The sequence below is a fragment of the Perca flavescens genome, chromosome 8, assembly GCF_004354835.1.
Source record: "Perca flavescens isolate YP-PL-M2 chromosome 8, PFLA_1.0, whole genome shotgun sequence".
Taxonomy (NCBI): Eukaryota; Metazoa; Chordata; class Actinopteri; order Perciformes; family Percidae; genus Perca; species Perca flavescens.
Window position 1 is genome coordinate 19819219 of NC_041338.1, and position 13812 is coordinate 19833030.

General features: G+C 39.3%; 1 protein-coding gene across 12 annotated transcripts in view; it reads right to left on the reverse strand.

Moving 5' to 3' along the window:
- Positions 1-4979: 4979 nt before the first annotated feature.
- LOC114559551 (pleckstrin homology domain-containing family A member 5) overlaps positions 4980-13812 on the reverse strand; it is an 87503-nt gene continuing 78670 nt past the window's right edge. For 8 of the 12 annotated variants that reach the window (XM_028584253.1, XM_028584251.1, XM_028584259.1 and 5 more), the window contains 9 exons: positions 13349-13504; positions 12621-12741; positions 11622-11749; positions 10205-10420; positions 9926-10081; positions 8274-8407; positions 7683-7825; positions 6790-6889; positions 4980-6140 (listed from right to left, as the gene is read on the reverse strand). In XM_028584253.1, the coding sequence (XP_028440054.1) occupies positions 6798-6889; positions 7683-7825; positions 8274-8407; positions 9926-10081; positions 10205-10420; positions 11622-11749; positions 12621-12741; positions 13349-13504 (1146 nt within the window). In that variant the 3' untranslated portion in view covers positions 4980-6140; positions 6790-6797. Of the gene's footprint in view, positions 6141-6789; positions 6890-7682; positions 7826-8273; positions 8408-9925; positions 10082-10204; positions 10421-11621; positions 11750-12620; positions 12745-13348; positions 13505-13812 lie in introns of all 12 variants that reach the window. The other 4 variants (XM_028584255.1, XM_028584257.1, XM_028584252.1 and 1 more) reach the window with 3 other exon arrangements.

The window sequence follows — 13812 nt, forward strand, 5'->3', positions numbered from 1 at the left end:
GAAAACAACTTCATTAATTTGACAACATATACACACAACACAACCAAATATACAAACGCGCTGCAATTAAAAAACGATGCAAAAAGAAAAGCAAACCCCGAAAAAAGAAGCGATGCAAAAAGAAAAAAAACTTCATTAATTTGACAACACATGCGCAGCATTCAGCGAACGCGATGCAAATGGATAGATGACGTGACATGGCAGTTTTGCTGTCTTCAGTGTCAAACATGTATGAATACAAAATATATTTGCCAAAAACCTTCTCAATATTGTGCATAACATTATGCTTTATGTGAACATACTCAACATTAAAGCAGATCATCACTCATTTTTTCACAATTTCCAACCAAACATAACAAAACTCATATGGTGTGACTGTCCGGCACTTGTTTCTCAAAGTGAGAAAAAAATAAATGCAAAAATTCTCAAAAAAATACAGAAAATCAATACAGATGTCTACTTGTGAACCTACCCGTTTCAAATTACAAGCATAATGTTTTGAGTCAGTTCTAAACAAAAGGATTTTGTCACAGAAATCAAAATCATATGGTGTGACACTATTTTGGGATATTTGAATGGGCAACTGTTTTGACACCCTTGGGAAGGAGAGGACCTTCTTCAGCAAGGTTGTACAGTACTATCAGTGTATTTCTACTGTACAACCTGAGGTGAGTTATCATTTTTATATTTACAATAAATCAGATCTTGTTGGCACTCTGACAAAAGTCCCACTTCCAGATGTCTTTTGGTGTGACACATTTTTCATAAAAATGCAAAAGACATTTTATTATTTTGTCATAATTACATGTAAATCTATTCTGCTTTGTTATAGCTAGCATGTTTTTAGTATGCTAATGTGTAGCTACAAGACTCAAGGTTGTGCTAAGTGCTGAAAACATCATATGGTGTTACACTTCATCATATGGTGTGACATGTCTGCCTGTCACGCCATATGATTTGATTGTCACACCATATGATATGAATTGGAATTTCCTGCAGATATAACAATAAATAACAAAGTCCAATGTATGTTTTGTCCTTTTAAACATGTATTTGGGTCCATCATCACAAAAGTTAACAGCTGTAATTATCCACAGTCAATTATTGTTTAGTTTAGTTTAGTTTTATTCGGTGATACAGATTTCTAGTTTATCGGACAGACACAGCAGACCCCCTTCACAGAAACATCCAGCTTACCCACTAGAGAGCCCCAAGCCCAGTCAGTATAAACCCTACATATTTGTAAATTGGGCAAACCCAATTTGATGGAGTAGAAGCTAGTTATTGCAATCACTGTAGACAATCGTGTCACTGACATATACAGTGAGGAAAATAGGTATTTGAACACCCTGCTATTTTGCAAGTTCTCCCACTTAGAAATCATGGAGGGGTCTGAAATTGTCCTCGTAGGTGCATGTCCACTGTGAGAGACATAATCTAAAAAAAGAAAATCCAGAAATCACAATGTACGATTTTTTAACTATTTATTTGTATGATACAGCCGCAAATAAGTATTTGAACACCTGTCTATCAGCTAGAATTCTGACCCTCAAAGACCTGTTAGTCTGCCTTTAAAATGTCCACCTCCACTCCATTTATTATCCTAAATTAGATGCACCTGTTTGAGGTCGTTAGCTGCATAAAGACACCTGTCCACCCCATACAATCAGTAAGAATCCAACTACTAACATGGCCAAGACCAAAGAGCTGTCCAAAGACACTAGAGACAAAATTGTACACCTCCACAAGGCTGGAAAGGGCTACAGGGAAATTGCCAAGCAGCTTGGTGAAAAAAAGTCCACTGTTGGAGCCATCATTAGAAAATGGAAGAAGCTAAACATGACTGTCAATCTTCCTCGGACTGGGGCTCCATGCAAGATCTCACCTCGTGGGGTCTCAATGATCCTAAGAAAGGTGAGAAATCAGCCCAGAACTACACAGGAGGAGCTGGTCAATGACCTGAAAAGAGCTGGGACCACCGTTTCCAAGGTTACTGTTGGTAATACACTAAGACGTCATGGTTTGAAGTCATGCATGGCACGGAAGGTTCCCCTGCTTAAACTGGCACATGTCAAGGCCCGTCTTAAGTTTGCCAATGACCATTTGGATGATCCAGAGGAGTCATGGGAGAAAGTCATGTGGTCAGATGAGACCAAAATAGAACTTTTTGGTCATAATTCCACCAACCGTGTTTGGAGGAAGAAGAATGATGAGTACCATCCCAAGAACACCATCCCTACTGTGAAGCATGGGGGTGGTAGCATCATGCTTTGGGGGTGTTTTTCTGCACATGGGACAGAGCGACTGCACTGTATTAAGGAGAGGATGACCGGGGCCATGTATTGCGAGATTTTGGGGAACAACCTCCTTCCCTCAGTTAGAGCATTGAAGATGGGTCGAGGCTGGGTCTTCCAACATGACAATGACCCGAAGCACACAGCCAGGATAACCAAGGAGTGGCTCTGTAAGAAGCATATCAAGGTTCTGGCGTGGCCTAGCCAGTCTCCAGACCTAAACCCAATAGAGAATCTTTGGAGGGAGCTCAAACTCCGTGTTTCTCAGCGACAGCCCAGAAACCTGACTGATCTAGAGAAGATCTGTGTGGAGGAGTGGGCCAAAATCCCTCCTGCAGTGTGTGCAAACCTGGTGAAAAACTACAGGAAACATTTGACCTCTGTACTTGCAGACAAGGCTACTGTACCAAATATTAACATTGATTTCCTCAGGTGTTCAAATACTTATTTGCAGCTGTATCATACAAATAAATAGTTAAAAAATCATACATTGTGATTTCTGGATTTATTTTTTTAGATTATGTCTCTCAAAGTGGACATGCACCTACGGTGACAATTTCAGACCCCTGCATGATTTCTAAGTGGGAGAACTTGCAAAATAGCAGGGTGTTAAAATACTTATTTTCCTCACTGTAAATCTCTCCTTTTGAAGCTCTTCTGCTCAGGTGCTGTATGTACTGTATGTGCCTAATCAAGTGCATCAATTTGAGAGGTCCAAGCTGAGGATTCAGCCACCATTTCAGATGAAGGATACACAGAAGGACAGTTTGTCTTAAGTATGAGGGAAAACCATATGTGGGACAAATTGTTGACATAAGTATGGAGGGGCAAGATTCTGCATTTATTATCAAGATCAGGAAGTTGTTTGTGGCATATCCCAACCTCAGTAAGGCAGTCAGTTTGCTACTCTCTCCAAATTTGACTGGCTTATGTACAATGAAATCTATATGAATTGATTTATTTATGGATCCACTCAGCTACCCTGTATGTTCACGGTTTATATGATATAAAAATGTTTGTTTTACTTATATTAATACATATTGCAGACCAGTTTTGAATTGAAATGAAATGAAATTTGATACACAAACATATGTTCATATGGTTCGTACGATATTAAAAAATGTTTTGTTTTATTGTTAAATATCAAATAAATCAATAAAATTTGAATTTTACCTTCCAGCATTAAAGAGTGGTTAAATATTTCCTGCCATATGAGTGATCAGTACTCACCAATAAGTAGGATAATACATGGTTTGCATAGACACATGGCGACATTATCATATGGTGTGACACTATATAATTTGGTGTGACATTCCAAATTGTGAAAATAACATACCTTTATCAATGATAAAACCTGAAAATGTTCATGGAATACATAAATAGTATCAGCAAGAGTCACAAATATTTTTATAATTTTATAACAAGGTTTGTCACAATAAATAGAAAATATGTTGAAAGACCGATGGCATAGGTCTCACATTGAGCGATGTTTTAGAAAATAATACACAAATGTAATTAATTTTCACAAAACTAAAATGGATCACAGTTTAGTTATGATAAATGACTTTGATAAAGTGAATAACTTAAGAAAGGTATAATCCATTTTCAGTTTATATACAATTATTTTCATGTCACACCATATGACGATTTTACGGACTAATACGACAAATTGTCACAAATTCTGATTCAAATTGAAAATCAAAAACAAAATATGTTTCTATAAAGATGAGAGTTAGTAGAACAAAAGTCAACCATTTTTATGCCTGTTATTTGAAATATTTGCTGGTATATATGTCACTGACTCAAATACACACAAAACAACCAAATACATAAACGCGATGCAACAAAAAAAACGCTGCATCCAGATTCCACAACGGAAGTTCTCCAGACCTCTAGAGGGAACAGCTAATCAGCTGGATTTTCGACCCCTTTTCTGCCTTTTTATTAGAGTTGGGTATGGCTGCATAGTAAAAAGAGAACTCCTGTCTCATGCCCTTATTAATAACATAATATAATATATTAGTAATATACAGTCTATGCTCCCGTCCCAGCCGGGAGGCTGGTGCCGTGCTCGAGCTTCGACTTTTCAAAATAAAAGCTCGCGTTTGGTCGGCTCGTCTTCTTTTGGTGTTTTGGATGTTTTTGAACTAAACAGTACGACAATCATGCTAATGAATACAATAACTTTTTCAGCAGATGTCTTACTTACAACACAATGGAGCAAGCAAAGCAGTTTTGTCTTTATGTGCAGGTGGGATTTATTCAGTTTGATAAATCCCACGGTAAATTGGCTACATTTCTTACGTTAGTTCCATATTTAAACTGGCCACACTGACCAAATGAAATCATCCCACATTCATCTCAATCTGAATCCTACAAATGAAGCCGTACTACATTTTTGTTTCTGATGAAGTTCATCATTTAATTGTTAGTCCACTATTCATGCATAAATCTCTAAATGTTAACCTGAAATCTAGAATATGATTTTCAATATTTTGTCAAAAATCATTCAGTCCTTATGTCAGCATATTTAGGTGTAGACCTATACAAGTCCAGAGTTCCTAATGTTGAAGGACTAAGTTGAATTTGAGCTGATGAACAAGCTTGGGTATGTTTACATAGCTTTATTCTCAGCTTGTCCACTAAAGCTGGCTACAGGGGTGGTAAAGAACAAAATGCAGCCGCTTGTTAAGAACAGCAACATTTATTTAACATGATATAAAACAGATGGAATATGAACATTTGCAAATCAAATCTAGTATGTAACCATATGTTGGATACATCCTCCCATCCTTTTGTACCATGTACATTATATACACAGTAGACCTCTGATAATTACACTTTGTACACACAAAGTAAAATCCTGGATCCACAGGTTTTTTTTTTTTTTTTTTTACATGTGCTAATCCTTTTTTTTTTTTAGTTTAAAGACTTCAAACCAACATGTCATAAAATAGAACCAAACTCTGATTGTTTTTCCTTCTTTGTTTAAATATATCTCTCAGCAATAAAAAAAAAAAAAAAAAATTAAAAAAAAAAAGACAGTATAGAGTGACTTAAACATTCACATATGTGTCGGCAACAATGCGACAGGGACTGCAGAAAATCCCATTTTTAAATAATTACAACCCAGAAACAGGAGAAATAACAAATAATCTTTGTCTGCCACAATAAAGTGTCTCCTCCTTTCATTATAATGGATACATCTCTTATAAACTCAACTTTCATATCGACAAATGTTCTTTACAATAAATGGATAAATATGAATGGTTAGCTAATAACCGATGTCTGAAAAACAAACTGAGTGACTTATAAAAAAGACTTAAGCGAGAGATGAAATTATGTCAAAATATGTTTTTGAAACCTTTTAGGACAGGTACTGAAACGTGTATGAAAAATGTGGCAAAAACGGTTTGTCACAGGCCCTTAGGCTCAAAACAGAGCTCAGTCTATTAGCCTCAATATATATATATATATATATATATATATATATATATATATATATATATATATATATAGATTCAAACAAGAACCTAATAAAACCATATAAATAATGAAAATAACCTTAAAAACCTTGTAAAAACTGATAATAGAACTGCAACAATAACGGTATCAAAGCTGTATTGGGTGGCACCCCAAAGAGGGGAAATAACAGAAATGTCACAGAGAAATTGTGTAAGTGGCATAAGAGCTTAAGACGTCACAGTGAGCATATGGAGTAGGCAGTTTCTCTCTCTGTAGGCCGTGGCCTTGTGCTGATGTCCCTGGGGAAGTTTTCAGGAGCATCTTTACACCTCCACTGCTCTTTCCTTCATGTGTAGGTTTTCACTGAGGCCAGAGCCTGTGCTGCAGAAAGAGAAAGTGAGATTTTATTATGGGGGCAAAGGTCAAATTATGCTACATAATAATGCTAAATAATAACAGACAATGGATATGTAACATAGTTCTCCTATTCACTCAGTGGCCACTCTATTAGGTACAACTGTACCATCTAATGCAATCCAATACTGTCTACGTTTATGATGCCTATAATGTTCAGTTTTTGTTCACACTGACACTGAGGTGTTAATTCAATTATATGTTTTAGTATTGAGGTGAAAGGAGGAGAAAATTAGACATCACGATAGTATTGACCAAATACTTCGATGCTGATACTGCAACGATTTTGTAGGGTTGACTATTGGTGCTTTAACAAAGTATTGTTAATATTGCCCGTGCATTAGATTGTAGGTGTTCCTAATAAAGTGGCCACAGAGTGTATATTACAGTCTACAATCACAGACTACAAAAATTACCACAAGATGAGAAAGGAATGTGGTTCTATAGCAACCCAGGATACATACAAACACATCTAAATGGTTTCCTATCTTTTTACATAATTTTTCATCAATCCCTTCATTCTGATATGCTTTTTCTCCCCAGAGACAACAATTCATACATTGAGAACACTTTAGCATTGTGAGTACGGACAAAACAGGTTGATGAAGGCCCTTACTGGTGCTACTACACACACATGAAGTGAGACCCATCAGTGAGTTGAGGGTGTGTGTTAGGAGACTGTGATAGGGGTGGGGAAGATGACGACAGGCTTTTCACTGCAACGAAACAGAGCAACATGTCGAACACACGCAGACACACACAAAACAAAACAAAAACAAATTACATCGGTAGCTAAATGGCCAAACAACACAGAAAGTAATCACTGAAGTCAATGAAATGAATCAAGAAACTCCTGAGACCACAATGATAAATGACTGAACACATACACAATGGAAGCAGCTGCAGTTTGATAAGCCACAATGAAAAGTAGTGATCTTAAAAACTGGAGTGCGGAACCTTTGTTTCCCCTCTCTGCCAGCGAGAGTAATTGCACAAACACAGTCGACCTGCTAAAGAAAAGCAGTGGGATTTATATTAATGCCGCATCGCCGTGGTCTCTCTGCCCTTCCTGCCTGTCAAGGTACTGGGTAATACAGGTAAAGTGACATACAGAGTAACCAATCAGAGAGCCAGAATAAGCAGCTACACTGTGAAGAATTGTAAGTAAGTGAGCAAGGTTGGTTGACGGCACTTCGTATACTGCTCATCTAACAACGTTGTGGAGTTATTAAACCACTTGTTCTGAGTCCAAATAAGCTGTGTCAGAATTCTTCCAGGGCACTAGCACGGGAACGTTGCCACAGCCACCAGACACCAGAACTCTGGTATACTGAGCAATACAGACTGCTTTCCCGGGGCGGCGATGGGCTTAATCAGCATTGTGTGAACTTGGCAAGGGCTTGAACGTAACAGACGTTCATTTAAATGTAAAAGTTCCGCACTCTAGTTTTAAGAACACTAGCTTCTGTTTAATCACGTGCAATTCCCCTCCCCTCTCTAGAGATTTACCTGCTACAAGCTTGCTGCGTTTGGATGCCTCTGCTGCCAGCTCGTAGGAGATATTAATCATCTTCTCTTTCTCCTGTACGGTAACCTCCACTTCAGTCTCCTCCTCTGGGCTTAGAGCCATACTAGGCAGCACATTCTGCATGCTGGGAGCACACATATACATACAACATAGTCTCTGTAATATACAGTATACAGATTTAACTTTAAACTAAGTTTCAGAATAAACACAGTTACCCCAAGACAGAAAAGCTATCTCGTTTAAATCAATTCAAGAGGGCTAACATGGCTAGGAGATAAGAGCATGGGCTTTTCTTCACATCTAAGGCACTCATCTGCATGGGAGGAACACACAGGCAGGCAGTGGGGCCTCTCGAGTTTTCAATGGTGATGTCCTGCTATGACCCCAAACTTACCACTCACTTCTAGAAATAATTTCATGCATGACCTCTGCTGGGAAATATCAGTGCTCACCTAGCCAATTGTCCAAAGGATCCTTACCTAAAATCAATGATCTGAGCAGCCTCATCCTTGCTAATATAAAAAGTTACTGGTACAGAAGGATGATGATGATGATGATGATGATGTGTTTACCTGTTTTTGGCTATGAGGGCTTTGATGCGATCAACTTTCCTCTGCTTATCAGCCTCCTGCTCAGGGCTCAGAGCCTCTTCGGGGTCTGATTCCACATAACGCTCAGGAATCAGCACTTTGTCAGGCACAGAAAGCTGAAGAAATACAACCCAAAGAAACATTTGATATACTACTATGTGCTTTACAAATAAAAATAAAAAAAAAACACCACAAGCTAAAAATTTGCAGATATAAAGCAGAAAATGGCACTTATAAGTAAATTACAGATGATCGTCATTATCAGTACAGGGAGACTGTTGCACATTTTGGGTGCGTAAGTACTAACTGGAGCATCACCGTTGGCTTTGTCCTCGAGTGAGAAACACTTAATGTGAGACAATCTGCAGCATGCAGAGAGCAGTTGGGAAAAAGGAGTTTATTGATGTAATTGTAATAAAGGGCATGCACTCTTGTAAAAACAGCAAGAAGCAACTTAAAATTAAGTGCCTATGAAAAGATTTTAGTATCAGGGGTATATATAGTGTCATGCATGTGCCTCTGGAAAAATTCCTGCCTACAGAGTTTTGCGACTTTACAGTTTGGTAGATTGATTTCTAAAAATCTAATAATAAAGTAATTAATTTCTAAGGAAGGCCTGTAAGTATGGAATTGCAGTGATTAAAATATAAACAACGTTTAGTTGTTTTGATAGTGACATATGGTGTCAAGTGCACAGTGGTCCACAGAACCATGGTTCTTCATCTAGTTCACACCAAAGGATACTTAAAATAATACCTGTCAAATTGGACAACGATTTGTATTATTTCCCTGATAATTTGCTACAGTATATGCACAATCATTAAAGCTACAGTTGGTAACTTTCATAGCTTATTGTCATATTTGCTGAAACGGTCACTATATCCTGACAGTACTACATGAATCAGATCCTCTGTGAAAAAATCCCTGCCTCCTCCTGGTGCCCCTAATGGCATAAGGAAAACAACCAATCAGAGCCGAGGAGTCTCTAACGCAGTGGGACTAACTGCTCATAAACTGCGGTCAAACTGTAAAACTGGGCAGCACTGATCAGATATGAATCAAGATTCTGTTACTGCATTCATTGCCTATTTTTTAGCCTCAAATGTTTCAAATAGGCAATGGAGTAACTAATCTTGATTCATATCTGATCAGTGCAGCCCAGTTTTACAGTTTAACCGCAGTTTACGAGCAGTCATTGACCATGCGATAGAGACTTCTCTGCTCCGATTGTTTTTTTTTCCTTCGTGGTGGAAACATGCAAATGCCATTAGAAGCACTAGGGGGAGGCAGAGAAACATCATTGTTTTCACAGATCATCTGTCTCATGTGCTACTTTCAGGATATAGTGACTCAGTAGTAGTGATTCAGTAAATATGACAAAAAAATTAAAAAGAAAAAAAGTTACCTACTGAACCTTTAAGCATGTGTTTAATGAGTGTGATGTTTAGGTAACAAGAGGTGTTTTAATTGCAGTAAAACCATGTAATTGTGTTAGTTATTAGAGTAGTGGTATTAAGAATCTAATCCACAATAATAAAGAGTGTGATGTTGGTAAATATTTCCTAAATAATTTGCTTGTAATAAAATGAGCCCTCTCAGTCTGATGAGTACAACAGCTAACTACTGTGCCTTACCTCTCGGTCCACATTTAAGTGGTCAGCCTCGGCTTCTTTGAGACGGGCAATCTCCTCGGCGGGTGTCTCCTGCTCGCTCACCACCTCCTGCTGCCTTAGTGAGGCCTCCAGCTCCTGAATGTCACTGCTTATCCCCTCATCTCTGCGCCTAGGGGACTAGAAAAGACAGGAAAAAAAACGGGACAAAAATGGAGAGAGATCAAGTCACCTGACAGGATTCCAGGATTTGATACTTTGAACTTAAGTGCTGCCTTAGTGTCTGCAGCAGTCGCTAAATACCTGCATGCTGCGAAAATGGTTTTCTTTAGTAAATGAGTGACTGCGAGATGGCGTGTTCTCCTGGTTGCTACCACGGATATGGAGGCTTTTCTTTTTCTCCCTGAGGGCACCCTGCTGGTGGCGGCGAATCCTCTCCAGCTGCTCCTCCACGCTCATCCTGGGCCGGCTGCTCTCCACAGCACACAGCTGCTGCTCTACCGCGCTGCGTGGACGCTCCTGTTATCCAGAGAGGACAACCACAGACATGCACGCACACCACAGAGGGACACAGAAACAAAAACAACACACACAATAAATAGAAGTTAATGCTTGAAAGCATGCTAGGAGACAAATGTCACTATGGTAAATTTTTACGACGCACAGCCACAGTTTTGGTGTGTAGCTAAGTGGAGTCATCTTGTGGTTGGATCAGATCTCATAATGCAGCAGTATTTGCAGTGAATACGAGGTATTAACCACAATAATGCAATGGCTCTTTAACATTCCCTCTCTTAGAATCAAAACCTGGCTGGCTGCTGTGCACACACACATGTTCCTGCTGGCACACATGGGTGCACTCAGAGAGGCTGAGGCCCGTTAATGTCTGAGCAGGAGAGGCTGATGATGTGAAGTGAACTGAAGATAAGTTGCTTCACTTTCTTGTCCCATGCTGGAGGGTCTGGCAGGTCTGGATTCTGTCCAGAGCCCGAGGATGCAGCTTCCACTGTCCAGATTGTTCAAGAGGCTGGTATCCAAGGGCCTGAGCTGAACTCTAAAGGTCTGGGACACACGCTCTTACAACCATAGAGTACAAGGCCTACAGGGAAGACTGCAGTACTGTATGTATGTGTGCTCAGCTGACATTTCACAAAGTTCACGTAGGTTAATTCATACTATACATCTATCTTACACATACATACACAATAAAAAGAGGACACACCCTACAGTGTGGTGCACTAATGACATGGTTAGTATATTTAAGTTGACAGCGTTCGTGGCTGGAAACTGTATAAACCAAGCTTGGCATCAATTTTATGACCGCCTGGTTTTAGGAGCATGAGTCACACCCTGGCCACGTGATAAGTGGCCTCTTCTGCCACATGTTAACTTTCAACCAACAGCTTAATAACTAAAACAGACAGTTAAGAGGGGAGTAAACGCATTCAAGAAAATTAAGAGGTGGCTAGTTTGCTGCTGCCCAACAGGAGGTTTACAATGACGAGATAACAAGAAAACGAGCAAAAAGCAATCATTGTTATTATTATTGTTTTTCTACTTCTTATCGACAAAGATGTCTGGTTTGCCACACAGGAAAATAAGTGCTAGATAGTTTAGCCCTTTTTACATTTTAAAGTTAGTTCCTGACAACTGATGGCAATATCTGGCAGCATCCGGTCGTCCATAAGGTTAAAACATGCTAAGAACAATTGGCAGTTACCATTAGACTTCCCGTCCTGAGGTCAGGCCTCTTGCTCTTCCTTAAGGTAACATATGAAGCTATGGAGGAAGACTCAGATACTGGAGATTTGGTCCTGGGTGGGACAATACCAACTGGGTAGGACAGCCCTAGCAGGTAAAAAAGACAAGAGGTCAGTTAAACACCTGGTTAAATGGCTTTTACATAACACATTAGTAGCAATTCACTAAAGACTAGCATATTTTAGGAAAGATACTATTATATATGAACTGAGTTTGCACAATATTAAAATACAGTGTGTACGTGTCATTACAGAAAAGTCCTAAGCTTGTACTTAAAAGTATAAGAATTTACCCATCAGTTTGCTAATTAATCATTTCTTAAGTTTGCCGGATAGAATCTTCTGTGTATCAAGTTTAACCCTGGGAATGTAAAATCTGGCTTTAAGTACACTCTACCGACAATAACAGTATTTCACGCAGAATTTGCAGCATCAGCTGGTTGCTACTATTGATTGTGTGGCGCTGTGGAACAAGTGAGGAGCTACAGTGTAATCATTCAACTTCAGAGCAGCTGCATTACACTGTACTAGCGGTTTCAGTGAATCTAGGCCAATTTGCTCTTTTCTAAACCACCTTTTCACAGAGAATGTATAGTGACATTCAGTCTAAATAAAGTTGAGTTGATAGGATAAGTTACCCCAGCACTGATACACAAACCTGAGCAGTATTAAGTGAAAATTTAATCCAGAAAAATGGGTTTGGGTAAACACCACTGTTTCCGTGTTATCCACTGAACGCCAAATGAGATTTACTTTGTGATATACTGATGTAGCTTAATGATTTAGAGAGAAGCTTGCCTATGGATATACCGCAGTAACCATGGCAACTATCAGTGCGAGAAACAAGTTTATTAGAAACAAAGTAATAATTTCATCAAGAGATTGAGTCTTTGTTAGTGCCAACAAACTGGATCATTTATTGGAAAACTGCACAGTTATCAGAAACTGGCATAATGTACCTTTGTTTCCAGAGTGTTCTCTATCAGACGGTTGTTCAGATCGGTCCTCTCCATTGCTCTCATCCACTTCGGCCACTGTGGTGAGCTCTGGTTCACTCTTGTACAGCCTGTAGTCTGGGCCCTGCTGATGAAAAAAAAAAATACATACTGATTCATAGTCAGGGAGAGTTTGGTTTCAAAGTGAGATATATTTACTTTTTTTAGATTATTTATTATTTTATATTTTCTTTTACAGAATGACTTCAAAGACAGTGAGAAACAGTCATTGTACTAAAGATCCCTATTTTTTTTACCAATTTTTACAGACTGGGCAATCTTAAAACAAAAATGTATACAGCTTGAACAAAAACACACCATTTTACAGCCGAATGCAAAAGTAGGCAGCAGTCAGGCATGGCTTAGTTTGCAACCAAGGAATGAACACAACAAAATCCCTACATTTCAACAACACACAGGAGGGAGACAGAAGACAAGAAAGCAACTCAAATAAAAATGGGAAAAAAAAAAAAAACGTGAATAAAGCTTCATCCTATTAACAAAAAAAAATATAAAGATGATGGAAGATGACATCATGTAAAATAAATGGATGTGATCCAACTGAAAATAATCCAAATGACATGAAATGTCTGTCAAAATGAAAGTGAAAACCATCACAGTGGGCAATGACGTGTGATGACACACAGATGAGGGCGGGGTCAACCATGAGGTCAACGAGTCAACAAGCTTACGCTGTGCGTGCCATTCCTGTGATTGGCCTTCCTGTCCTCCGGCCTGTGGAGTGATGAAGGCCGCACACCAGCATGAAAGGGCATAGGGGGCACGTTGGGGGGGTTGGGCTCATAGGACTGGGGTAGGGGTGGCCGTGGGGGTACCAAGTCCTCCTCCTGGGGATTATACAGGGCATGACAGGACAGGTAGCATGGTGACACATGGAGCCACCACGCACGCTCAGGGCACCCACCATCTGGTACAGAGTAGTTCTGGACTACAGGATGGGCCAACCAGCTGATTAGCCAGAGAGAGAGAGCTCCACATGCTGTTACAGAGTGATTGACACATCCACTCAGATAAAGCACCACTCATACTGTCCATAAATAGGGCTGGCAGGAGATCTGGGTAAAGAAAACTGTAGGACTGCAACTAGAGAAAAACATTCAACATTGCAAATAGAGAAACATTCCCTTACAGCGGC